General features: G+C 36.0%; 1 protein-coding gene across 1 annotated transcript in view; it reads right to left on the reverse strand.

Annotated features, from left to right (window-relative positions):
- Positions 1–859: 859 nt before the first annotated feature.
- Positions 860–27,435, reverse strand: part of Wnt5 (Wnt oncogene analog 5) — a 105,245-nt gene continuing 78,669 nt past the window's right edge. The window contains exons 7-11 of the mRNA XM_017615687.1: positions 21,124–21,832; positions 18,692–18,946; positions 2,847–2,949; positions 1,755–1,922; positions 860–1,209 (exon numbers count right to left, since the gene is read on the reverse strand). Coding sequence (XP_017471176.1) covers positions 1,022–1,209; positions 1,755–1,922; positions 2,847–2,949; positions 18,692–18,946; positions 21,124–21,832 — 1,423 coding nt within the window. The 3' untranslated portion in view covers positions 860–1,021. The remainder of the gene's footprint in view (positions 1,210–1,754; positions 1,923–2,846; positions 2,950–18,691; positions 18,947–21,123; positions 21,833–27,435) is intronic.

Below are 27,435 nucleotides of genomic sequence, written 5' to 3' on the forward strand. Positions count from 1 at the left end.
ACTCGAAATACACTATATGCTACACTAAACTATAGGTGTGAGTTATGCCTAAATAAGTAGGTTTACATATTGTTATGTATTGTATATACTAATTAGGCTTACAACAAAATATAGTAAATTAAAGAAGTGCTATTGCCGGTGCGGCAAATTGAGCACACACTTCACTTAACTACATACAAGTAGACAAACAAACATATGTATGGATATAACACGCACACACACATACACGCGCACTTAAATTATATCTAAACTTAATTATGAAACTACTTACAAAGAATTTCTCTTTATGTAATTAAGCTGCTAGCGTTTGAAAATAAATAAATTGATGTGTCCACCATTTCTTTGCTTTGGAGGATTAAATATGTAAATGCATCTTACAATTATGGAATTTTGTTTCTACATACAATGCGGAGCTTTTCGGGAGCTGCTTGCGCGCCTAAAAATATACATACATGCATACATACATACATACATACAATTACGCGGAGGGTATCAAATTTCAGCTCATCTTATTCATTTATCTTCCCTTAAAAGCTATATTTTTTTTTCATAAATATATATATGTAATCATAAATTGTTTAGACATCAATTCGGTTTATAGATTTTCTTTTACATTCAACTTTTTTATTTGGTAGCTTAATTGCGCTGTTAATTACAGTTATTCGTTTAACATTTCGTTTCTTATATTTTTCATATACATACATACATACTTAATATACAGATATATATATATATATAAGTCGTTTAATATGAAATTTTGCCATGCAGCAGCCGCACGTAAGGATTATCTAGTGTAGAGAGGGAGCGAGTGAGTAGCACTGCAACTTTTTCAATATTTGTAAATAGGTATGTATTATTATTTGCTTTTTCCCCCTACTAAATATCTTTCTTATCGCCGCATGTTTTTTATCGCCTTCTTGTCACCGCCATGTGTTGTTGAGTAGTTGCATTTCATCCATTAATTATTTTTTGATATTATGTAATAATCTCTTACTTTTTTCGTAATTATTTATGTAGATACTTATTTACAGGTGTGTTCTTCCAGCACCTTCACACAGACATCACATTTGACCTGGCAGCACCAGTGAAATTTGCAATTACATCGCTCGCGTACCACAATGTTTTTGGTGTTGTAGCCTCGACCGCAACATAAAATGCCGCAACCATCCAGACCGGAGGATGTCTTATTGCAGATGCGGCCGTGAGTGCCTATAGATGAAAAAAAAGAGAAAAAGTTGATTATAAAAATAAATATAGAGTTTCCAAGAGAACAAGAAAAAATAGTATGTAGCGCAAACAGAGAGTGATGGAAAGAGTTATATGGCAATATAGAAAATACGATTCGGATAGCTAGACTCAATTAACCGTTGTCCAAAAACCCAACCATGGCAAACGGGTATATGTATGCACATAGGTAAGTTAAACGGGAAATGAACTATGGAAGCTAACAAAATTTTATACATAAACATACATCACTTTTCGATAGCTCTGATAGTTTCTGAATTTTTACAGAATTTGGGTCCAAAATAATTTTGAATCAAGAATTTTACTTTTTCTTGCAGAACTTTAAAATACATAATTTTGATCCGAAATAATTTTAACTGCAAAGAATTTTTTCACATTTTTTTTAAAGCAGATTTTACTACCGCTCCCAATGCATCCTCTCAGAAATATACCCGGGTTATTCCGTTACAGAAAAAATTTTATCGATTTCGAAGTACATATATATAGAAAGTACCAAATTTTTTCCTCACCTGGCCACTGCAGCTGTCGACTGTTGCGACACCAATCTGGACTCTCGTCCAGATAAACCAAATCATGCGCCGTGGGCACTTTAAATTGTGGATCCTTCACCTGTAGTCGTCCACGTTTGTTGAGTTTCACCTCGGTAGACTCCTCGTATTTTTCGCGTAAATAATCACCTGTAATACAAATGAAAAGTATTTTTTTTTAATTACGCGCTGTTAATACAAAACGAACAATGCATAAAAAGGAGGAGGAGGCAACACATTTTTTATGTAGGTGTTTAGTTTAAGTTCTTGGTCATAGGATGGATCGAAAATCCAGTAATGTCTGTACTCATTTTCTTTTAACATTACTTAGCGAAATGTTAATCCGAAACTCTGTTAATCTTAACATTTGTGAGTTCATTGCCGACATCGCTACTGGCGCCCTCTAGCGCCTGGACTGTCCATATATGGTGTCGACAACGCAGTTATAAATCAGGGTTCTCTACCATATCGACTGCTGTTTACATAAATATGTTAACTAACAGCTGTGTTTGAACAGTGCAGGTGGAGAAATTGAGACTAACAAAAATTTTCATGCACCTGGTGAGAATTTGCAGGGTCCACACGATGATTAAAATGTTTTCCATTCCGTTGTAAATATTTTTTTAGAATTTTTTTGATTTTTTTGACTTTTATCTTCGGTAGTTCTTTTATATCTGTAATCAGTGTTGCCAGAATATTTTTGTACCCCATCCCCATTACAGACTGTAATACTTGTTTATTATCGTGCAATTTATCATATTTCTACTAAATTTTTGGACAGATTTTACAGGGCCAAACTGTTTGATTTTAGCGATGTTATGATACAACATTTTGCGTATTCAAAGTAAAATAAAACTCCACACGAATTGATGAAATTGGATGGGAGTTAAAATGTTGGGGCTCTTCTAATATAAGCTCAGAAAAGTTTTTTTTTTTTTGGTTTTTCCGACAAACGGAAAATTTCGAGTAAATAAACTTTTTATGATCGTGTGTCATATGTATATATACATATATAAGTAGATACATATATGTATAGAAAAATATTTACCAATTTTCATGAGTATATTTTCTTACCGATTTCTCTGATCGATGATAGCTGTTGCCAGCAGGTGATCAAACTGCAAGAACCCGAGACGCCGTGACATTTGCAAGTGATTCGCGTCTTTTTGATAACAGCCTGAAATAAAAAAGCAAGTCCATCATATTGAAAATGAAAATTTACAAGATTTTGATATGCTGAGAATATTAAAATTTTCATTTAAAAAAAATCGCCTATATGTATGTATACTTCCGGCCATGAAAAATATATATACATATATTGTAAAGTAGGGCCGATTTATGGTTAAAAAAAAATTACAGTTGTCACCAGTTTGAAAATTTCAGTTTAAGTAACTTTTTTAGACGACGTAAATAGTGCGATGTGGGTGTCAAAAGAAAGAGGTTTAAGAAGGCTAACAGCTGAAAATATTTTTGGAAAAATTTTATTTAATTTAGTTGATAAGACTCATTAAATATTACAATATACATATTAAACTGAAGAGAAAAACAACCGAAAACGGAATCGGAAAACAAATGAAACATTGGGGATTTATACGAAATGGTTTCCATTTTAGGATACATTTTCGAATATTTTGCTGGCTGGGATGTTACATTAAAAATAGGAATTTGAAAAATTTATTTATTCGTTTTGGGCATTCAGTATGCAATCATACTTTTTGTAAGGAAATATTTTGCTATTATTATTTTGCTAATTAAAAAAAAAAAAAAAAAAAATCAGAGAAAAAACTACCAAACAACCAAATTGGAAAAAATAAAATTCAAACGATGCAATTGATAAGACAAATTAAAAATTAATATAATAGGCCTGAGTTTGAGTCCGGTTTCCGAACAAAGTAAAAAAAATAATAGACAAAAACGTTTTTTTTTAATAGCGGTCGCCGTCTCATAAAAATACAATCGCCGTTCGGAGTCGGCGTTAAACTGTAGGTCCCTTCGCTTTATGGGACAATATCAAGGCGCACGCCACTAATCGGAGGAGAAGCTCGGCCAATCACTAACGTATGTGCAAGCGCCAATCTATTATTATAACTACGGTGACCATCCGTCCTTTATTTTAACCCCTTATCCTTATAATCTTTTATTTATTTTTTCAAAATAAAGACCGGCTTTTGTCCTTTATTTCTTAAACTGTCCTTTAAATCGGCTCTGCATTTTTAAGAGGTAAATTTTTAAACGCAGATTAAAAAAAATAAGAACTTAAGGGTTTCTATTTAATCGGTTATCTTTGTACAATCTATAAAGCACAGGGAAAGTTGTGCTCAGGATCGTGTTGCACGCAGAGTTTCCAGTTCCACTGAAAGACGACAATAAACCTCCTGCTGCACAGTGATCCAAAACTGTCATTTAGTGTTCGTATTTCACTGGAGCCTTAATTTTTCACTTCTTTTGATTAATTTTTATTTTGTTTTATGAAAGCTTACAATATTTGCAAGACACCAGTTGAGCCTGATTTCTGAATTTTGATTTGATTATATTAAATTTTTTTGTGCAAAATGCAGAAAAAGCAGCAATTTAGAGGAAAGTGTATTATCCTGTTCCAGTTAATAAATGTAACACAACAAAAACAAGTTGAAAACAAAGCTTTACCTTTTTCCATAGTAAAAATCTGCCAAATATGAAATGGGTGTCTGCATTGACCTTCATTAAAAAACAGGAAAATGTATGTGTGAACGAAGACACCAGGACAATTTGTCTAAAACAAGGACTAATCCTGGAAAGCCATGACGTCTGGCAGCCCTACTCTAAATCTGTTGCTAATTTTTTTAGAACATTGTTCATGCAAACTCAAATTTCCGTTCGAGTTCATACAAAAGTCCTTGCTATCAGATGGGCCTCAGTAGAAGTGATAGCTATTTCGGAAATCACCACATTTCCTCATCAGACTTCTTTCAGTAGGATTCGAACCGACGATCACCACTGACTCAGCCAATTGCCTACGCACTGTGCTAAGTTTGTCTTGTTTGTTTGTTATTTATTTGCGATAATTTTTTATAAAAATATGGTACATACACCATACTAATTTGCAACTTTTTATTCAGATTTTTTAGAAAAATTCTAAGAGCGAAGTTTTATAGCTAATTTTAGTATAAGAAAGTGCAAGTTTAAAATTCATAGAAAATCACGTTGATTTTTGGGATTTTTTTCACGCAGGTTCTTCCATATAAAGTATGTTCCACGATTATTTTTTATATGGAAAAAAAGAGCAACACCTTCGACTAAAAAAATTGCAAAAAATCAACGCGATTTTTTAGGAGTTTTAAACTTGCACTTTCTTATACTAAAATCGACTGGGCTATAAAACTGCATTCTTAGAATTGTTCTGAAAAATCTGAGTATAAAGTTGCAAATTTAGTGAATTTTCCTGAGTTTTGCACAAAGTTTGGAGATTTGGTTTTTTTTAGACTATGAACCATTTTTTTTATAAAAAATTATCGCAAATAAATAAGAATAAAAAACTTTGCATATATTGCGAAAAATTTACTGTGCTAGTACTTTTGTTCGTCACTGTATGTACATCTCATTACCACTTTTCGTTCAATCGTAGTCGTTAATCTTTTCGTGGTAGAAAAAAGTCCCATTTTTCCCACTGGGCTATGGTCCGCACAACATTAAAAAAAAAATTAAAGTTACTTTCTAATACAAATGGGTGTACCTATGTACTTCCACCACGGAAAAACTTCTTATAAAAACCATTTACAATAATAAAAAAATAAATAATTTTACTTAGTGAATGCGAAATGTACAGGGGGCTTCAAAACTAAACCAATTTTAAATTCTTTGCATTCTCAGTACTGATTTAATGCCACAAATTTAAATGAAGTGCACACATACTATATACATACATACATATGTACACACAAACACATGTACAATGTACATACAAACACAGCTTAAAATTTTTTTAATATCGCACAAAAACCGTTTCATTGCTGTAATTCGCAAACCAATGTTAAGAATTCTTTATACGAAATCATAGATGGAAATCTCTTCTACACAAACAAAAGATTAACCAACACACATCTATACATATTAACGAACATAGAGTTGTATTATTTGTATTTATGACTTTATGAGTACATATTGATAAAAATATTTTGGTGCAGCGCATTTCCAGCTACACACTTGCAATCACACAAAGGAATTGCTCATATTTCCTGCTACTTAGTGAAATAATTTGAAACTTTGCCACAACACAAACGCAAACTCGCGTGTACGCATTTATGTATGTATGTGTGCAAATATATAAGCTTCCACATCCATGTGCAAAATAATCCTGACGCAGAAGCGGTAAACATACACATAAAATAAGTGAGCAAAATACCAACCCAAGCGGGTGCAAAAAAAAACTACGAGCAAACAAATAAATGAAGAAAAAATGGACCCTCATATTTTATAATGTATGTATGTATGTATGTATGTATGTTTGTTGGTAGCCCATACACATCTATGCATGTACATATAAGACATGTGTGTGTATTTTCATTTTTGTATTATAAAAAATGAATTGAATTTGCGATTTGTGTGTTGGCATTTGGCAGCGTAAACAACCACTTATTGCTGCCACTGCAGCTGCCACAGACATTGGTGACTTCTTTCGCATTTATATGCGAGCAGCATTTCTTCTTCTTACACTACCCAGCAACAGTCGACAGCACGCGAAAGAGGAGAAGAGCAATCGGACAGACGCGACAACATGGCATATACATATGTACATATGAGAAAGGACGCCGACAAATGATAAGAAGTAAAGCACATAAAATGTTGCAACCAAGAATCGAGTAGTGGTGAAGGCGAAGATAGGTAAACGGGTGTCTGGCAACATGGTTGCTTCCCTACAAAAAATTGTGCGACTAATCTCTAAAGAGAGTATTCCGAGATTACTCTCAATCGGGTACAATTGGGCATTAATTAGTCGCAACTAGTCTCATACGGGTACTATTGGAGGTCAATTAGTCTCGACTAATCCCTTATGGGTATAATTGGAGATCAATTAGTCCCCAACTCATCTCTAACGGGTACTATTAATGATTTAATGATATGTACGCACTTAGTCAATGAAATTTCATGTGCGGCGTTGGCACACAGAGAGAGTATTCGCCTAACCAAACTGAGCAACCCGGTTCGAATCTCAGCTGGCGCAAAATTTTATTTTTATTTTTTAAAAGTGACTAGTCGCTTTTTATACCCGTTCGGGTATAAAGGTGAACAATTAGTCTCTTCATAGGACATGCTCGAACAAATGCGAACAAAAGTGGTATTAGTCGCATGTTCCTTTGCGAATGCTCCCGGAGTATCCCGGATTAGTCCCATTTTTTGCAGGGTTATTACTACGACTACCACTGAAACAAGTGAAGCTGGAAAGTCAGGAAGCCGAAACGTTGGCACAAAAAACGAACTTAAATTGATGCAACATTGCAATTGTGTGACATATCAAATGTCAAACAAAGCAAACGTGCAGACAAAGATAAAGACAAACGCATGAGAAGGCGAAGACGATAAAAAAAAACATGGTCTCTAAACAACAAAAACTACACCAACTGATAGATATGTACCTATGTAGTAGGTACTTCAATGGCGGCAGCTGACGCATTGGTGTTTGTATTGGCAGGAAACTTTATAAGAACATCAAGCACGCAAATATGCAATTTTTAACCAGCAGCAGTAGCAATGACAAAACCAACAACAACAGTAGCAATAATAAGCAAAATGAAAAGTTTATGAAAATAAACATCAAAACATTGGAAGGGATTCAAACAAATATTTACATGGGTATGTACAAATGTACGTATTTGCTTTGGGTGCTGTGGCAGTGCCGTTGGATGAAAGGTAGTAAAATGCAACCGATATTTCTTGTCATTATTTCATTTACAAATAGCGTAGAACTGAGGGGTATGCAAATAATTGCAGCTATTAAGTTGAAATGAGAAGAGGATCAGCCCGCAGAATTCAGCTGATAACAGTGAAAAATATGCAAAGCAACTAAAAAACGAATGCAATTTCGCCCATGGTGAATAAAGTTGCCGGGAGAATAAAAAAATCCCTTTGCCTGTAACTCCTCAAAAATTTAGTAATTTTGAGTGCACTTGAGAATTTTCGAGGAATTTTTAAAATAATTAATTTGTTGAAAAGCAGAACCACAAATCGATGGCTGAGTGGAAGATCGGCCTATCTCGGCAGCCAGTTCGAAAACGCCCTATCTCAGAAAACTTTTCAAGAACGCCTTACTTCAGAATTTGGTTGAAGAACGCCCTACCTTAGATGCCGATTCAAAAACGCCCTATCTCAGCTTTTTTAAAACAAATTCTGAAATTTTGTGAGATAGTGCGTTTTCGAAATTCTGGATACCTTGGTAACGTTTTAATTTAATCAGCAATTCAGCTATGAAGTTTTGTAGAAATTCAGGTGTTGCATAATTCGCGGGCTAATATTTTGTTACCTGCTTATGAGATGATAACCAAATTGACCGGTTACAAGAGTGCGTAGAATGCAAAAATGGTTTAAAAATTGGCAGGATATTTGTTTACCGGTAAAAAAAAAAATTTTATACCAACGCAGAATAGACCTTTAAGTAAAATACAACACAAGCCAACCAAAATTTTGGTAAATCGAAGACCAAAAAACAAGACCATCTATTTGCTATGTACATGTGTATGTAAAATGACTGTTTTTCACGAATTTCAACGGTTTTTGTAATCGAAAATTTTTGTTTTATTTTGCATATTTCCATAAATTTTACCTTAAAGTGCATTTTACTAAGAATCTTCTTGTTTTCAATACCGATATAAAAATCGAAAGTACGCAAGTCAAACTACCATATTCGGTCCGATGCTTTGAACTTACATATTAAACATTTCCCTACGATTCGAACCTGGGATCTTTCGAACTGTATGCCAGCTCCTTCAATGCTGCTGTGGCAGTGCAACAAAAAATTACCGATATATTTATTTAAATAGTATTAGAAAGGTAGGTAGGTAGGTAGACTTTTGAACGATGACAAAGAGAACGAGACGGCTTTGAGTGCTTTCGGGAGAATTATTGTCCTGTCCGCGTAAGCGACGGCTACCCAAAAACATGGAAAGACGAACTGTATGAACTTCATAATGGCATGACCTTACCTACTATGCTAAGCGTATAAAAATACAGATTATTCGACTTGGTAAATAAAAGGGAAAAGTTACATAGCCGGACCATTACATTTCGGAGAAATTGACATGTTAAAACTATCAGCTCTAGTAACTGGTGTGGAAAAAAGATAGAATACGAAAAATTTATGTAGTTGAGATGAAAAGCAACTGGTAGTATTCTAGTTCACAAATAAAAGGTTTCCATGCAAAGGACCCACACGTGGTATACGCAACTTCTGTTGCTGCTTCTGTTGCTGCTTGAGGCTCGATAATCATGATACAAATTGATATAAAAATAAAATTTAAAGACATCAAAATCATTGCGCAGGTTGAAGTGACTACCTTCAAAGACCGCATGCGTCTTTTGGAAAGTAAACATTTTTAATACTAACGATTTTTTTTAATAAAGATTTTTTATTTATTGCGTTTTCTGGCATTTTCTGTCATTTTCTGGGAGTTTTGGAGGACCTATAAAATATAGTTACTAAGAAAAAATGGTCAAAGAAACAATTGGGTCTTATTATTGTGAATCTCCTGAAGAGAAACAGAGATTTCCGATCGAAAAATATTGATTTTCAAGAATTCTAAACCATTTCTACGAAAATTGGTTTTTTCCTATATTAAATACATGAAAAACTTTGAGCGCTTTTAGCGACCTCTAAATATTTTTTGATTTCAGAAAAAAAACAAAAAATAGGGGATATTTTTTTCGGTATAAAAATTCCGACTTTACTTTTTCAAATACTCTTTTGGGATACCCTAATATGTATACATACATTTGTATGTACATGACTACTTAAATGAAATTTTTAATGAATTGGTTTTGTTGAAGGTTAAAATCGTACGAATGTTTGTTGTTTAATTAGTTATTATGTCATGTGTAAAGTCGCTGCCAATATGGTAACCGTCATGACTTCGCCATCTGCGGCAATGGGTTTTGTTAAATTAAACGTTATTACATGTTTTTTGTTGCTATTATAAAATTTCTACTGCCCCTGCACCGACATTAGTGACAACAAGCAGCATATTGCATTTCTTTTCCTTCCTGCTGTCATAGCAACGAATTCAACTTCATTTACTTCCATTGCACCGGGCGATAGAAAGTAAAGAAAACAGAGAAAAAAATATAAGAAACAAATCCAAAAAATATGTATATACAGATATGCATCTTGATGGAGCTGTTGGGAGCTGTTGCCAAAAGAACATCTGAACTTGTGTACATACAGACTTACATATGTGCGTATGCTATGTATTTAGTACACACCCTTCAGGAAAAAATTATCTATTGGTAAAAAACTAACCACGTGTGGGATTTTTTTTACCAATTGATAATTTTTTCCCCCACTCGTGCTTAGTTTTTTTTGCGGGATTTCGATAAAATATATAACTTTTAGTTAACTGGAAAAAGTTGACTTGAAACTAGTTGAAAAGTAATGCAGAACTCATGCAGAAGTGATCGGGAGTTTGTTTCAAGTTTCTATTTAAGTAAAAGCCTTCTAAAAATTTAAATTTAATACACTTTTATCTGCACTTGACAGAGACTTTTTCGAATTCAATACAAATAAAATTAAGATCGAAATTAGATATATATTATCATTTTGAAGTTATGTCTGATGGAATTCCCATATGGCACTATCTACACTTGCAGAGTATGTAAACAAATATGTAATGTTAAATGAAGTAAATAAATAAGCAAGTAAAAAATTAAAAAGAAAAATATTTTTTTCTTATTGTTTTTTTTTTTGTGTCCAAAAGTAGTTGGTTACAAGTTAGTTGACACCTTACTTATCCTTAACAATTTCGCAGCTATCGCCAAACAAACATAGTTAGCTTTCTTCAAATCAAATACAGAGATAATAGTGACCTTGAGTTCCTTAGTAATCAACTGCAAGGTAACTTATAGTTAGATACATTTACTACAGATAACCGTAAAGTTCATTACAATAAAAACTTCAATAAAAAGAACAAAGAAGATTATGTAAACCAACTTTACACTGTTACCCAAGGGACTGTATCAGCACAGTTGTTTTGGGGAAAGCGGGAATTAACCTACGTCCGGGCTATGGAATAGAGATGCCGTTTTTAAATCGATTAAACCGAAGATCAATTAGTCGAGAAATTTTTTCTCAATTTTAAGGAAATTGGAATTTGAGAGAACAAATACCAAAAAATTCAATGCCATGCCTCCCTTTCTCTATAAGTTGATAATATTTTATAAAAAAATTTCGGGTATGCAGTTTTGTAGCCTATTTATCTCTGTAGTGCAAAAAACTCTGTATACGTAACCTTTATTGGGACTGTGGGTATATTAGAGATGTGACGGATATCCGATACTTATGAAACGATTTTGAGAGATCGCCGTATATTTTGACGATATTTTACTACATCGATTATTTTCATTTCGATTGAAGTCGATGCAGAAATCGATTTTTTTTTTACAATCAGGCATCTCTACTATGGAAGTGTCTGCGACAGTCTGTGTATAGGCATAAATATACATAAGTAAGCATCTGAAAAACCATGGAAAAAAAGCGATACAATTTTTTCTATTCCAAAATACAACAACAATTTCAAAAGCGCCAAATGTTGATGAACAAGCAGTTAGCAGGAACAAAGAGAGAAAATACAAAAACAACATGTTTTTTTCAATGTGGCTTTCAGCTTCTCAATGAAATTGGTCGGCCAAACATAAAATAAAAATGATAAGCAAGAAATGGATTCCCTCAGAGAGAAGACCGGGTGGAGGCAAGTTTTAAAGGTTTTAAGTGTTCAACGAATTGCTCTTGGAACAAACAAATGGAGATTTGCATTTAAATGCTTTTATGAAAATTTAGAATAGAATCCTAATTAAAAAATAACGCAATACGTTCTTGCTTTCGGCAATCACCATTTATAAGTAATATTTAAGGATTTTTTCTACCTAGGATCCAGCATTGGCGCCACTATTAAAGCGGAAAATAACTTTCGCCAAGAAAGCTACGTTAGGCTTGGTAGGCTATTGAAAAGCTCGACCGGTATAAGATGTCGAATAACGTTGAGAAGAATTCTATGCAAGATCTTCGTCGGTTGGCGTGGGCAACGGGTGCCGAAGAAAGTGGAATGACAAACAGTACGCGTTTAAGGTGTGCAGACATGGCAATGTTTTAGGTCCTTCGACTCGGCACCCAACGGCGAACAACGAAGCAAGGCGGCGCAAAAACAATGGAAGTACTAAGTACAGAAGTGCCTGGCTGCACGCGGGATGAACAACTGGGGCAACTTTGCCAAAAAGGAGAGGCATTTGGCGAACTTTGTTGGTCTGGATCCAAGCCCATAAATTGCTGTAGGGCCTAATAAGAAGATGGTAAATAACATTTATGGCAGTTTGCTCTGGAAAAACGCATTTAAAAAATATATAGTAAGTGTAGACTAGATAAATTCATATTTGCACACACTAACATGCAACATTTCATAATAAATTGCTTTTGCTCCGTTTTTTTTTTTGTTTTTTTGTTTTGCGAATTTGCATCTGGTTTGTAATTGGTTGTTGGTGTTGGCATTGGCATTTTCACTTTAGTCACCGTTGGAATTTTTTTGAATCTCACTTTGCAGTCGATCTGGGTGTTGTCCTTATTGTTGCTGGGTGATGAGTGAAGTGAAGTTGGCGCGCTATGAACTGTGCAAACCTTTTTGACAACTTGGACGCTTCAAACTTTTTTGCAGCATTTTTCATTTGTCGTTTGGGACTGTGCTCAGATGCGTATGTGTTTATATGTGTAGATATGTATGTATGCATATGCGCCTTGTTGGCTTGTTGCCATACAACAAGTGCCGCAAATGATTTTTAAACAATCCACAGCCAGTGCAGTATTTTCGGGATGGGATATTTTATTTTTTATTTTAGTTAAGGCTTGGCTTGTGCAAAATTACATTCTTTATATTTTTTTCTGGATTAATATGAATTTTTAGCTTTTAGTTTCAGCTGCACTCACCTTTGCGGTAGTTTAAGCTATTTGTGGCGAAATTTTGTGGACACCATGAGAAAATTGCGTTTTATTAAATTTTGTGGATGGTAGGAGCGGGGCATACAAGTGCGGCTGATATTTAAATTGCTGCGCTACATTTGGGAATAACTATAGACGCATTTTATTTAGGGAAAGATTTTGGCGTTCACGTACGTAAAAAAAACTTGCGAAGTAGGGGGAATTGAGAGAGCAAAGTGACATTTCATTTCGAGGGGAAGTTGTTATGTTCTGCAGGAAAATTGTTTGCCAGCAGCAATTTTCCAGCATTTGAGATATTTGTTAGATTGTTGAAGAGGGTTGCCACCTGTTAAAAAATTAAAATCGAATTATTTCATAAGTTTATTGAAATGTTGGTATTACACGAAAGAGGTTTGAAAAGGATTTAGTTTAAATATATTTCTGAAGGACTTAGCGTGGATTTATGGCAATTTTTTTTTTTTTGTGGAAGGTGTTACTCATTTGCTCCATAAAAAAGTGTTGAGCATATTTTGTATGGAAAAAAAAATTTACAAAACATTGCCAAAAAGCAATGGTAAGCCTTAGCTACTTCAAACTTCCACTAAAATTTAGAGGGCTACAAAATTGCATACTTAAAAAATTCTAAAAAATCGGATTAAAAAGTTTAAAATTTTGATCAACATTTGTTAAAATTCGTCGAATTTTCATACGCTTTTATTATAATTCACCAGTGTGTAATAAAATCTTGCAATACATTTTTACCCAAGTTCCTGATGAGCTAGAGACTTGAAATTTCAAACTTAGCTCAAAAGCCGATGACAATGTAAAATGAGTATTTCCTACATGAAAAAGGATACCTCCGCAAAACATTTAGCCGCTAGGAGGTTTTTGGGTCGATTTTTCTTTTTTATTAACCACTAATAAAAGCTTGTCTTTAAAAACTTCTTTTTAAATTACTTGTTATGAATCTTCTACAAGGTCCGAAATTTTGATTTACATTGTTTTTTTTTTTATATAGTAAGCTACATTTTCATAAAAAAAATAAAAATTTTTTAAACAAAGGAAATTAGTCAAAAATTGCTAAAATGTCTCATCCCTATTTACGTTCTCGCCACTGTATATATAAAATAAATTCATTTTCATATGAAAGCCATAACTTTAAAACTAATGAAAATTCCTTAGACTTGTGGCAAAGACAAAGTTATATTTTAATCCGCCAGGTGGCGCTTAAGTCAATATATTCAGAATTAACATCCGATTAAAATAACTATGTATTTTTTGTCTTCCGTTAAACTGTGAAATGTTTACCTTTGTTCTGTATAATAAATTTAGTCACTTATTTTCTAATATATGTAATACGTAGTATTTTCGCAATGACCAACCAAAAACTTCAACCAGGCGCCGCGAAGTTAGCGAGCATTTGCTAGTGTTTTGCATTAAAAAAAAAACACACACACACATTACAACAAATATGCCGAGCCTTTAAGTGCATAGAAAAAATAGGAAAACAAAAAATTCTCACGTTCATGCAATATTTTTATCTTAATATTTTTAATTGAATTCATATTTATGACATTTATATTTGTGTTTACAGATTATTAATAACCGATAATGTTGATTAATGACAAATGTTAAACTACATTTTTTATGCATATTGTCTTTAATAAAAAAAATATTTAATTTTGATTTTATCACGAAGAGAATAACAACAAATATTATTTAAATGTCAAAAGAGACGTTTATTTATTGAAACGAATTAATCGATAGAACTTTTTATGTGTAGATACATACATACATATGTAAACGCTCATAACAGGCATACACCCACCGCCTCCAATGTGCTGCATGAACTGTTAATTGCAGCTCTGTCACGGCTGGTGTGAAAAATCTCAAACGGCATTTTGCCGCACCCCAATACAGCAAGCATGCGAGCGAACGTGCAACAAACGTGCATACATATGTATGTATGTATAGTGATACACATTAACCAACCAACTGTAGATTTGGGAGGGGAGGATGAGGGGAGTGTAACGCCATGTTGCAACAACTCGCCTTGACGCTGTTGACACACATATGCATACTTGTACGTGCAACATGCAGCTCCAAACGAATATAATAAATATAACCAAATAACTTTAATTCAACTGCGCCTCAATTTGCCTAAGTGCTTCGTAACGATCATTGATGAAATTTATTCACGCATAATTTGCATAGATTACAAATGGCAACCAAGCATTAACAATCAGCGATCAGCTGTCAATTGCCTATCGGCCATTTATTTTGTGACTAATCGTTGCTAGAAGTAGATAAAGAATTGTGGATTTTTTTTTTTGATTTTTTGTACCGTGGCGAATTGGTATGCATGATAAGTATGAGTATTTGCAGAAAGAATCGGGTTTTGAACTGTGATTGAGACATACGTATGTATGTATCTGTTTTGATATGTAAGTATATGAATTTTCATTTTTGCATAAATGTTGTATCTTGGCCATACCCCAAATAGTGGACCGTAGCTTAGCCACGGGCGTTTCATTTTTTTATAACTTTACCATTTAAGCTTTGAAATTAACGTTAATATGCCTGTCTAATTCGATTTGAATTAAAATTGGCAGGGGTTAAAATTCACTCGAAAGTGAATTGCAGAACCTGCCTGTAGCAGAATGTGTAGATGTGTGGTTAAAGGTGCATACTACCACTCCCTAGGACCTGAGCTCGATCCCTGGTACGAGCAACATCTAAGTTAGAACTAGTAAGGACATGGCTTCATACCTTTCATAAACATATATAAAGGAGTTATATCGCAAAAATTTGTATCTAAACAATCAGTGGTATAGTAGATATGTACAGCTGTATAACAGCAGCGATCTTGGTGATTTTCTCAGTAGACTTTATTACAAAAGTAGCTAACGAAATTGCCCGGTGTTAGCCGTCCAAATGAAGGAGTTTCAAAGTAAAACCTCATATCTGAACAATCAATTGCATGGAGGCTATAAGTTATAGTGACCCGATTTTTGTGACTGTGATAATAATAATTGATAATGAGTGATAATAGTGCGAAATTTAATATCCCTAGCTACATAAAGGGAGGAGCTAAAAATCTCATATCTGAACAATCGGTTGTATGGTACGGTTCCGGCAAAAATTAACGTTACTCTTAATTTTTTGTTTACGAGAATTGAAATCGGCTTTGGTTTTATCTTAAAAGTTACTTGTTTTTCTGTTAAAAATTTTGAAATCTATAAATACATTTGAACATAAATATGTATGTACTTATTAACAGTGATATCACCATTTTCCTTACCCAACAAATAACTAGTACGAATATGGCAATCGCCAACGACGGTCGTTGTCCTTGGTTTCACGCTTTTCAATTTACAACCCAGGAAATCAACGTAGACTCTAATTGCCTCAGGCATGTTGCTGTTGATTGGCCAGATTTGTTGAATAGCCGAACGAGATGTAAATATGTGCATATGTATGCAATAAGGATGTAAAAAGTATATGTAATTGCCAATCGGTGCAAGCTAGCCAATATGTAACACGACAACAAAAACAAAAACTCCAACTATAAAACTGATAATGTTTATTAAATTTCATGGGCCATTGCTACTGGAACTTCTATGTACATACATACCTACATACATATGTAGGTACGCTTATCCATATACATACATACGTGCACCTCTTCAGTATGTATGTTGGCTTCGTTGGCAGCCAACATTTGTGCTTTTAAATTGGCCATAAGTGAACGTCAAATGAATTTCGATTTTAATTTGCAATTTCCCGCGCGCTGTGAGCGCAAAAAACAACAGTCACACTTTCTTTCACTCATTTGCCCTGCGTAGTAGTTGCGTTTTTATGAGCGCTTTAGAATGTATTTCATTTATTGACAAAAAAAAACAAGTAAAACTTTTTATGACACTTTTTTAATTGTTCCCCATTTGAAGAGTAAAAGTTATGCAATTATTTGCTGGAAATTAATATACAAACATACATATATATACGTATTTTTTCCCGCTCATTTGCAACAGCTGGCCGTTTTGAACAGTTTGCTTGACTTTTAAAATGCTTACATAAAATTCACACCGAAGAAAAAATATTCCTAGCCTACATGAGAGGGTGGTTCTGGAAGTATCCGCCCTGGGAAAGAAAACAAAAAAGTTATTTCGAAAATATCTTTTAGCTGGATACACTTTTCCCAAAGACGTTGAATAGCTTCTATGCCTGCTTTATAGTAAGCACCGCCAAGCTCCTCAAAATCAGGGACCGAGAACGCGTCCCGTTTGGGTTTAGATCTGCACGAGAAGAAAATTTAATGCCAAAAATGTTCCCGCAAAAGAACCTAACGGGAACAGAAGTATTGAGAACAGATATAACGGGAACATAAACAGCTCAAAAATGCAAACGAAATTTTCTGGAACGTTCTCAAAAAGTATATAATGAGTACAAATCTCTCAAGAACGTTTTCAATAAAAACCATAATGGGAATGAAATTTCGCGAACGTTTCCGTTAAGAGCGAAATAAGAACGAAATTATCGAGAACGTTTTCAAGCAGGATGAAATAAAAAGAAAAGTCTGGGGAGCGTTCTGCTAGAGAACAAACCTAGAATAAAAGTTTGAGAACTTAACGTTAAGAATGAGAGGAGCGTCTGCGTGTTGGGATAAAAAATTGTTTCAGTGAGAATCATGATTGTTTAACTATAAGTCAGAGGAAAGCTGAATCATTTCAACTTCGGTGACAGGTAATAAGATCAACGGAAATAAGGTCACCAGGGTGGGAAATACAGTCAATTGACCTTATTTCCGTTGATCTTATTACCTATCACCTTCAACTTCCGGATCGTTTATCGTTAGGCTGATCTCTTCATTTATGGAAAACATTTTCATACTCTGTGCAAGAAAGGTTCGCGTCTTAAGTCGTTCGTTGATTTAATTTGCATAATTATTTTTCAGTTCTTTTTTGATAAATTTTAATACTCAAACATTTCAAACAAATACAGCACTTTCAAAAAAAATGTTGTTCTCGCTTTTATTCTTCGTGTTGAGATAAGATTTGTTCCCGTTTCGTTCTCTATCAAGAAGACTTTAGTTCCCAAATTGTCCGTCGCGAGAAAGTTCCTTAGTCTTTTGTTCCAATTTCGCTCTTTGCAAGAACGTTCCGAGACTTTTGTTCCCATTTTGTTATTCGCAGATTCTAGCTCTTCATTGTTGAAAAACCTCTTATGACCGAACAATTTTTTCAGATTTGGTAGCAATTCGAAGTTCTGCAAACGCAAGAAAAAAAAAAGCCAAATACTCCATGGAAACATCGGACGGAAGCTTTTTAGATGCAGTTTTTTGGTCAATATTCGATGCACATCACCTTTTTAAACGTCTACCTCACGTCTCAAGATAGCAGACATTTTTTGGCGCCGGTCATCCAATACGGATTTTTTGACTTTCTTTCTTCTTGACAGCTCATACGACCTCGCTTAAACTCAGATACCCAATAATAAACCATTGTATCGCAGAACGACGACATATTTTTTCCATATTCATAAACTCACTCAGAGCATTCAACTTGAATAGCTGTTTAAAAAATACCATATAACATAGCATTGTAAAATTTTAGTAATTTAGGATTTTGTAATGTGGTGTGGAAAGTTCACAGTAATGAATTTTTTTTGGACTACTCGTATTTTGCTACTTTTGGGACTGCCCTCGTATATATATGTATGTGTATTTATTAACGTATGCTTTTTTATTCTTTTCTTAAGAGTATCAAGTACTTACCCTCCTGCCGGCTTCGTTATTGTGTAAATTCATTAAGCTGCGAGCCTTGGCCGTGATGCTGTTCCTCCATTTTCCACCATTACCACCGCCAACATCCACACCATCCCCGCCAGCGCCATTGACATTGGCATCTGCCTGCTGATCGTTTGCCATTCCATTGACAGCGCGCTGATTTTTACGTCTACGCTTACGTTTACCGCCGCCAGCATCTATATTGAACACCTTTGTGTTTAGAATTTCACGATTGATTTTCTCCTAGCACCAACAGCAGCATTATATACATATATAAAGTCGATGGTACATAGTTACAAGATGGTCATCAGCATTGGCAACAACACACAAGCCAGCAGCAAGCGGCGACGACATAAACGATGACAACGGCGAGACCACCATCCGTAGCGGCAGCAGTAAGCCAAGTGCCAAAGTGCATTGTAAAACCGGTGAAAAGAAAGAGAAAAAAATGTTCAGTAAAAAAAGGAAAAATTGCATTTAAGGTTGTGTAATGCCAGAAATGTTGGACATAAAAAGGCAATAATAAAATCAATGTAGACAAAGGTAAAATTGAGAATTTATTTCAAAGCGATGACCGGCAAAGTGGCGACAATATGGTACCTATGTAGTCTGGAGATCAAGTATTCTACACAAAATTATGGGAGGAGACATTTTTGCTTAACTTAAAGTGAAAAATACTAAAAATGCATTCAGGGAGCCATTGTTTCTTCGCCGAAGTTTTTCTTAAGCATATTTTTTCGTAAATTTTTTAAGCGTACGTTTTCGCGCACCTTTATTCGTGTCTAGTCATGGTACAATAATTACAGGTATTGTCTTCCCAGAGAGCGCATATTCCGATCTGCCTTATTTGAAAAATATCATTGTTGCCCACACTAAAAGGTTTACTGTAAGGGGAAAGTGATATTTGTATTCACCATATACCATATATGACCTTTTTTTAACAAACCTTCTTGCAGAGAACTTATTTAACTTGCAAAAGCCGAAAAATAAGCATTTGCTTAGTAAACAAAACAAAAATTTTGATTGCTCAATTTATTTCAAGCATTTTCTTTTTTTTTAAATTAGTCATAAAAAATTTATTGAGCGAAAACAAAAAGCAAAGCCACTTAAAAGTAAAAGAATCAACATTGAAATGCGTCAAAATGAAAATTAGGGAGCAAGAATTTCGATGTGAAGCAAACCTCTCTGGGAAGACACAATACCTTTCATAATAAGTGCCATGGGGTCTAGTGACGATATGTTTCTTAAAAAAAAAAGTCAAAAATATTTTTTTTTGATTTATCGAAGTTACTTAGGTTCGGCGGTTCGAATGTTTCTCTCGAATGTTTTCCATGCCTGCGCAACATACACCAGCCAGGCATGATGAGTGACATACATATACTATGTATTGAGGGTAATTTTTGTATAATCACAGAAGACTTTACTTCTTAATTGCCTACTCAGTCCAATGTTGAACTTATTGGCAAGAATGATTCTCAGTTGGATTTCAAGGCTGATATTTATTATTGGTGTTAATTATGGTTGTCAAATAAACGAAGTCGTCTGCGTTTTCAAACTTGTAGCCAAAATGCTTAAGCTCTGACTGTCTGTGTGATGACAGGAGATACTTCGTTTTGTCCTATACTTAAACTAGCTTGAATAAATTAAATTTTAGTTCAGCTTTGACTGGAATTTTCAAGAAAAGTTGTATAACAAAAGCCCTAAATTCGTATTATACATACATATGTGTACATCGAAGAGGGAATTCAGCTGAAATTTCAGCTTTGAAACTTCCAAAGAGCAGCTCCTAAAAATTTTGTGTCTAATTCCATGTTTCTTGCACTTTCTTTTAAACTTTAAACAAATATCCAAACTTCTTGCTGCCTTAAACTTTCTTAAACTCTGCTAAGCGTTGCATATACCTATGTACATACATACATACATACATAAAGTCTCCCCTCCGTTAATTGCGCTATCACGCCGTACAAGTACTCGTCCTGCCATATGCACCTGCTGTTTCTGCGCTAATGAACTTTTTCGCGCACAGCTGGGCCGCCAGTGCCGACAATTACGCTTACAAGGCGGCGTGTCACTACTAAACGAATTACCCGACTGCAGCAGCAGTCATCATTGTCGCCCCAATGTACCAGCGCCGGTCTACGAGTAATCGACCCTCGGCGGAATGCAAAAGCAGCGACATTGTAGTTTAACAAGCATACTATCTACTATACGTCCCGGCTGCAGTTAGAACATGCCACTTGGATTAGTGGAACTAGAATATATGTGCGCGTATGTACCTACGCTTGAATGCACACTGAGACACAAAATAGTATGTACTCGACCCCTTTAGGGGCGTCCATTGTTTGCCGCCTTCATACGACTGACTAACTCGCCTGTTTACGAGCTACCCAAAACGCTTGGCTGCTTCACTGTTGCCTTACCTGTAATTCCAACATTTCCTTGCCCTGCAATTTCGAATTGAGTATTTCCTTTGCGATGCGCTCCTGCAACTCTAATAAATCTTCCGCTTTGATGCGTCCAACCGCGCCGTCTTCGTACGAGCCAGCATTACGGTTTGATTCTTGCTTATTGTTGCTTTTGTTACTGCCACTTCTGCTTGGCGAAGATTTCTGTGTCGCTGTTGCTGGTGGATCCTTCGTTGGTTGTGTGACAGTATCCTTGGAACCCGTCAAAGTTGTTGTTGACATGTTGGTATTATTAACCGTCTGGGTATTGTTCTTGTTGTTGTAGCCATCAACACCGGCAGTTTTATTGGAATTTAGCTGCTGTTGCTGAATGTTGTCTTTGTCTTTGGCTTTGTTGTCGCTGTTGATGTGTTCATTTGTTGTCGAACCAGCTGCGCCGCCTGCAAGCACGTCTAATTGCGTCGTTGTTGATGTTCGGCTTGATTCTGACTTTGTGCTGGTTGTTGTTGTTACAGTTGGCATTGTCGTTGTCGTTGTTACTGCTGATGTTCTACCTGTTGTCGTCGCTCCTACAGCGGACGCATCATCGGCTTGCATTGCCTGCATTTGTTGATTGCGACGCTGATGGAAGCGTCCACCGCCACGCTTGCGCTCCGGATTGCCAGCACCGCGTGTGCCGCGACGGGTTTCTTTTTCGCGCACATCGATGAAGTCGGTGGCGAATCTGCAAAGAGAATAAACGAAACGAATTAGTATGTGTGTTTGTGTGTTGAAAGCAGAATGGAGCGACTTATTGCGATTGGTAGCTACTTCGTCTATGTACATTAGGGTGGTCATTAAGTGTAGGAAGCAAATTTTTACATCAGATTTTTTAGGCCTCAACCCCTACGTCGATGCTACTATAGTCGAAGATATCCCATATAAATTTTAGTCCCGATTGAAGACGGTTAAGGCCTGTCGCATAGGGGGCAAAGTTTAGATTACCCTATGAAGACGTCTTAACTGACTCCAATCGGTACAAAAATTTATATGTGATATTTGTGACCGTGTTTGAGGCGGTGCGACTAAAAAAATCGTTCATTTGAGTTTTTAAGGACCACCCTAATGTACATATGTATTTTTATGCCTGAAATATGCTTCTCCCTCTAAAATTATCGACCCTCTTCTGATTTCTCAGCACCCTACATTTATGCGAGCGACTTTAAAATTCGATTTAATTTTGTTGCAAAATGTTTCTTCGTCTTGCGGGTGAGGGGACAGGTGCGTAGCATTTAAGAGTCATGAAAATCATGTAAAGCCCTCAGGGACACAATATGGCACGACTTTTTGCGTTATTGTGGCATAAACTTGCATAATAAATTCGGTGAGTTTTAACGACCCACGTCGTACGTAATAGAAACGGGGACCGCGACAGGGATACACAACCTAAGCCCACACAACCTAAGCTCTGGCACAGATGCATGCGCTATCAATCTACACACATACATACATACTTACCGGGATTGGTATGTTGTGACATGCCCCCCGCCCCCCAGGAGAACGGCGCGTTTTATGCTTAATTGCATTTGTTTTTTCTTGTTGCACTTTGTTGTGATTACCCGCCCACAATTACATCTGCCCTCAGGCGGCATTTTAAGCAAATTCGCTAGGGCACCCCTTGTTGGCATATGTGCGTTTTGCTGTTGATAAGTGCCAATTGGGGGTGTTGATATTTATCCTTGTTAGCAACAGCAAAGCAAAGTAGCTGTAACTGCGCCATAACAATTGGCAGGGGGTGCTGTGGCAAAGTTCAATGTTTCAGGCGTTGCTTACATTAAACATATGCATGTGTATGTATGTATTTATATAAATATGTATGTGGAAGTGTGCTCTCCCATTCTTGGCAAAGTTTATGTGAATGGGTACCTAATCATATTACCGGATATAAATTAAAAGTACAAGTTTTCCATTAAATTTTTTTTGTGTTAACAATTAGCCACAAATGTATTAAATAGGCGTTATGAAAGGGGTGACTGCCGAATGACTTACTCGCGGGAATTTGAGATGAAAACAAATTAAAAATATTCCAGATTCTTGGCTGCTTTGACTTTGCTGGAAACATGTTTAAGAAAGCTCAGACATGTTATAAATTTTTACTCATTAAAAATTATGCACGTCGCTTAATTTCATAGTACAACTTCTGTTAGTTAAACATTTTGTAATCTTTCTATTAGAGAAGTTACGGAGGCATGTTACCAGCCTTGGATTTACATTAGGTGCTTTTGGAGCACTTGCAAAGGGCGGCAGATTTTTGGAGGTGACAAATTTTGCAACATAAATTCAGATAAGTGCAGACACTGTGCCTAAAACTATGCCACAAAGACGCATTTTGTACAAACACCATTTTATTTCGTCCAATTATGCCGCAACTCCACCACATTGTAATGTTCGGGACCTCTTTGAAATTTGTAAAAAATTGAGACCTAGTACGCCAGTTTCTTAGGAGGAAATCCAAAATTTCCGTTTTTACCGCACGCGTAATCCCTGAGAAAATTGATCTAATACTTTCAACAAATAAAACAAAATTGTCTGATTTTACTGAACCAAAGTTCAAGAAACGGAATTGGATCTGTGAAACAAGTTGAAAGACCTTGAAGTCATTCCGGATGCCAAACTTAATTGAAGGCCAAACATTGAGCAAAGAATTTCGCACTGGATGTATACAGTTACAGTCCGATCTATACTCTCCTATGTAGTTAAAAAACTAAGCGGAATTGAAGGGTGGGCAGACGCTGACGTAATGGGTGCAATGAGATCCTGTCCGTAGGATGTTTTGGACCTTCTTCTTGTTTTATTGCCGATAGATGTTTGTATTGAAAACTCAGCTGCTAACAGCGACATAAGACTGCATGCCTTGGGGCTCTGGCAGGAAAGACCGTTGAAGGCTGGCACAGTGGTTTCATGTAACCTAAAGTTATCGTTTAGCCTGCCAGACTATACAAGCGTTTTCCAGGCCAAAACGTTTGTAATTAAGGAGGCAGTAAGGTAAATCAAAGAGAATGTACCCGCTAGATGGCAGGTGGATACATTCTTGCATAGCTAAGCGCACTCTTTTACCTCTGCTAGATCTCGACTAGTGGAGGACCGGTAGGAGAGAGCTGCCCTTCTAATCAATATGAAATTACCATAATATGGGTCCCGGGACATATGGACATTTATGGAAACGAGGTAGCGGATCTACTAGCAAGGTGCGGTTCCGCACTTATGTCCCGCGCGGTGAATGGCCTATACAGGGAGATAAAAGCAAAAATTACCGAAATGTATCATTTGAAGGCCAGACAGGGGTGGAACCGTACAGGATCGTATAGGATTGCGCGGCAGTTCTGGATATCCCACGGCCCACTAAAAACCAAAGCTCTCTTAGGAATGAGAGATTAGATGGGCACGAAAACTTCCTGTGCGAGCGTACAGCCCTCGCAAGGATTTGGCTAAAGACACTCTGCCAACCATTCCTGCAGAATATTTCAAAGTGCAGCTGCCTCCCTCTGTATGACGTACTGAAATTCATTAAAGCCGCCAAATGGCTGTGATTGCATAAGTGGTAGAATTAAATTGGCAAACTGGCTAATTTCTCCAGTTTTGTTTAACTATTAAGGGTTTGAACGAACTTTGAAGTTCCATTGCGTGATTCCTTCATCTACAGATGAATTAGTTACAAAACCATACTCTTTACACGAAGAGTCAACAGAATTAAGAGTCATGAAATAAGGATATTTTATTTTTTGGTGTTAAGATGAAATCTATACAATTGGCATAAGCCGAGATATACCGATTTGAGTGAGTATATGTTTTGCCGGATTCATGAAAATATCCAAACTTTGACAGATCATATCTCCGAAGAAAAAAAATAAATAAACCGAGTTTGAAGCAAATCGGAAGTGTGTGGAACAAAATCCGTCATATTGCTTGCTGATCGATTACCCAAATGACAACTGAATATAATTTACCCACTTATTAGCCAGTGAGCAATAACGATTCACACAACAATGGATGAATGAGGGTATTATACTTGGAGCCAAATTTTGGATGAATCTCCCCACTTTTCGTAGGACGGGCACTTCGAAATCCTATTCACTTCGTCTGTTTCGCAATTATATAAAATATTACCCCGGTTAATAGCTATTGGTAGATGCCACTTCGGCTTGCTTGGTTTGTTTATTAAATGTAGTAAATATTTAAAAAAAAATAAAATAGAAATATTTCCTTATTGAACTTTAAGAATAAAATGTCTTTCTTATCTCAGTTTCTTGAATATGATCCCTTACGAAACATTATCAGTAACATCACTTCTAACAAACCACTGTTATATAAAAACCTTACAAATTTCTTTAGAAACATAAAATAATACGAGCTGATATAATGTGAAACTTGCATATAAAAGAAAAGCTTATTTTTGAACTGCTAATTTTAACATTTTAAATTGCCAAATTTTCCGGATATATGATAAATACATACATGGCATATAGTACAAATAGACTTAAACTCAAACAGCTTAAGGTATAAAATTTAAACTACATAAACCGAGTTTTACGAACGATCAAATCAACCTTAAAAATTTAGAAAACGTACAAAACCAAAAAAAAAAACAAAGATAACATGAAACTAGTTCGACTAAGTTTTGCAACCACACTACTTGTCTTCGCACAACTTTTCAGCTGCAACTTTACATTGTTTCAGCGCAAATCACAAACAATTTGACACGCAGCAATGACGATGGCAACAATAAGAGAAGAAGGGTCGTAGACTTTTTTGTACAGAAAAGGACAACTGCAATTTTACAGCCGTGCTGCTGCAGCCACATACCTAAATACTCCAGCACTCACACTCGCTGAGCTTATCAAAATTTCCACACGCTTGCCTCGATGGGATAGAAAAGCAGCAACTGATCCCTCTATCCACTCTTATGGCAAACAACCGCAATCACTTCAGCAAATTAACACCCAACTCCTGCTCTGCAGTCGTATTCACTATGAGCATTAAAGCAATATGTTCTGGGTGCGTAGCTATTTATTTGCCATTTTTGCCACATTCCACACTGCCAAGGAAAGTTCCTCTGGTAACATCAGGTTAAGTGCCTGGATTTACGAGTAAGTTGGTATCTATACCTAAGCAACATTACTTACAGTTTACCCTAAATGCGTTCGCACGAGCTGAGGCAAAGTCAAAATAAAAATTAAATAGAAGTTTGTAATAAAGTAAAAATTAGAATAAAGAGAGTGCAAGTGCGATAGAAAAAAAACCCTTCCACTTTCAGGGTTATAGAACAAGAAGTTGGGCTGCTCGCGAGCTCATACATACACTCGGCAAGCAAAGCGGCGCTCCTCGTTCTTAAAGCACACGAGGTTACCTCAAAGCTTTAATACTCATCGCCTCCAGGAATCGGGTATACCCCATATGTGCACCGGGACACAGCAGAGTTATGGGCCATGAAGTGGCAGATATTTTTGCCATTACCGGTCCGCCAAAGAGCTCTGTTAGCGAAACTACTATATCTGGATGAAGACCGAAGCGATTGTTAGCAATACGTGGATCAAAGATGACCTGTGGTTGAGTAGTGGTTTGCTGCAATATATCGTTTCGGTCGCGGTAACTAGGTGACCTGGTCCCTAAATCTAACCTAATATTATCAATAGATCAGTAGTAATAACTACATATCAACGAACAAGTGGAAGATCGGCCTTTCTCATAAGCCGGGTTCGAAAACGCCCTATCTCTGAAAATGGTTGCAGTACGCCTCAGTACGCCTCTCAGAATTTTATTGAAAAACACTTTATTTCAGAATATGTTTGAAGAACCCCCTATCTCAGAATTTGTTTTAAAACCGCCCTATCTGAACTGCAAATATGTTGAATGGGGCGTTTTTGAAGCGGTATAAATTTGAGTAAATTTCATCTTTCAGATCGTAGCCCGAAAGTACCGCTCCCGGAAATTTTTTTTAATTGCTCGTTAAGTTATAAGCATCCGCAAAAAACTAGAAGTCATTAATTGATTGACTGGTTGAATAATTGATTAGATGTACGCACAACCTGAATTTCAATATAAAGAAAAGTGAAACACTTTTCAGTTGATGTAGTTTCTGACAGGCCAGTGTGTACTGGACTTATCAACTTCCAGCGATTTGGACACGCCAACTTGCCAACGTCTGCAATACAACGTCAAAGAAGATACTTGCTTCGTATTTTTCACCTATCCCCCCTTCCGCGAAATATCACTAGTACTGCTCGTACACATAAATAACTTGTCGGGCTAAGTCTGTAAATGCAGCTTCACTTGCTGCATCTGGACCTA

This window comes from Rhagoletis zephyria, unplaced genomic scaffold (assembly GCF_001687245.7).
Source record: "Rhagoletis zephyria isolate East Lansing unplaced genomic scaffold, Rhagoletis_zephyria_1.1 Rzeph_scaffold_01057, whole genome shotgun sequence".
NCBI lineage: Eukaryota > Metazoa > Arthropoda > Insecta > Diptera > Tephritidae > Rhagoletis > Rhagoletis zephyria.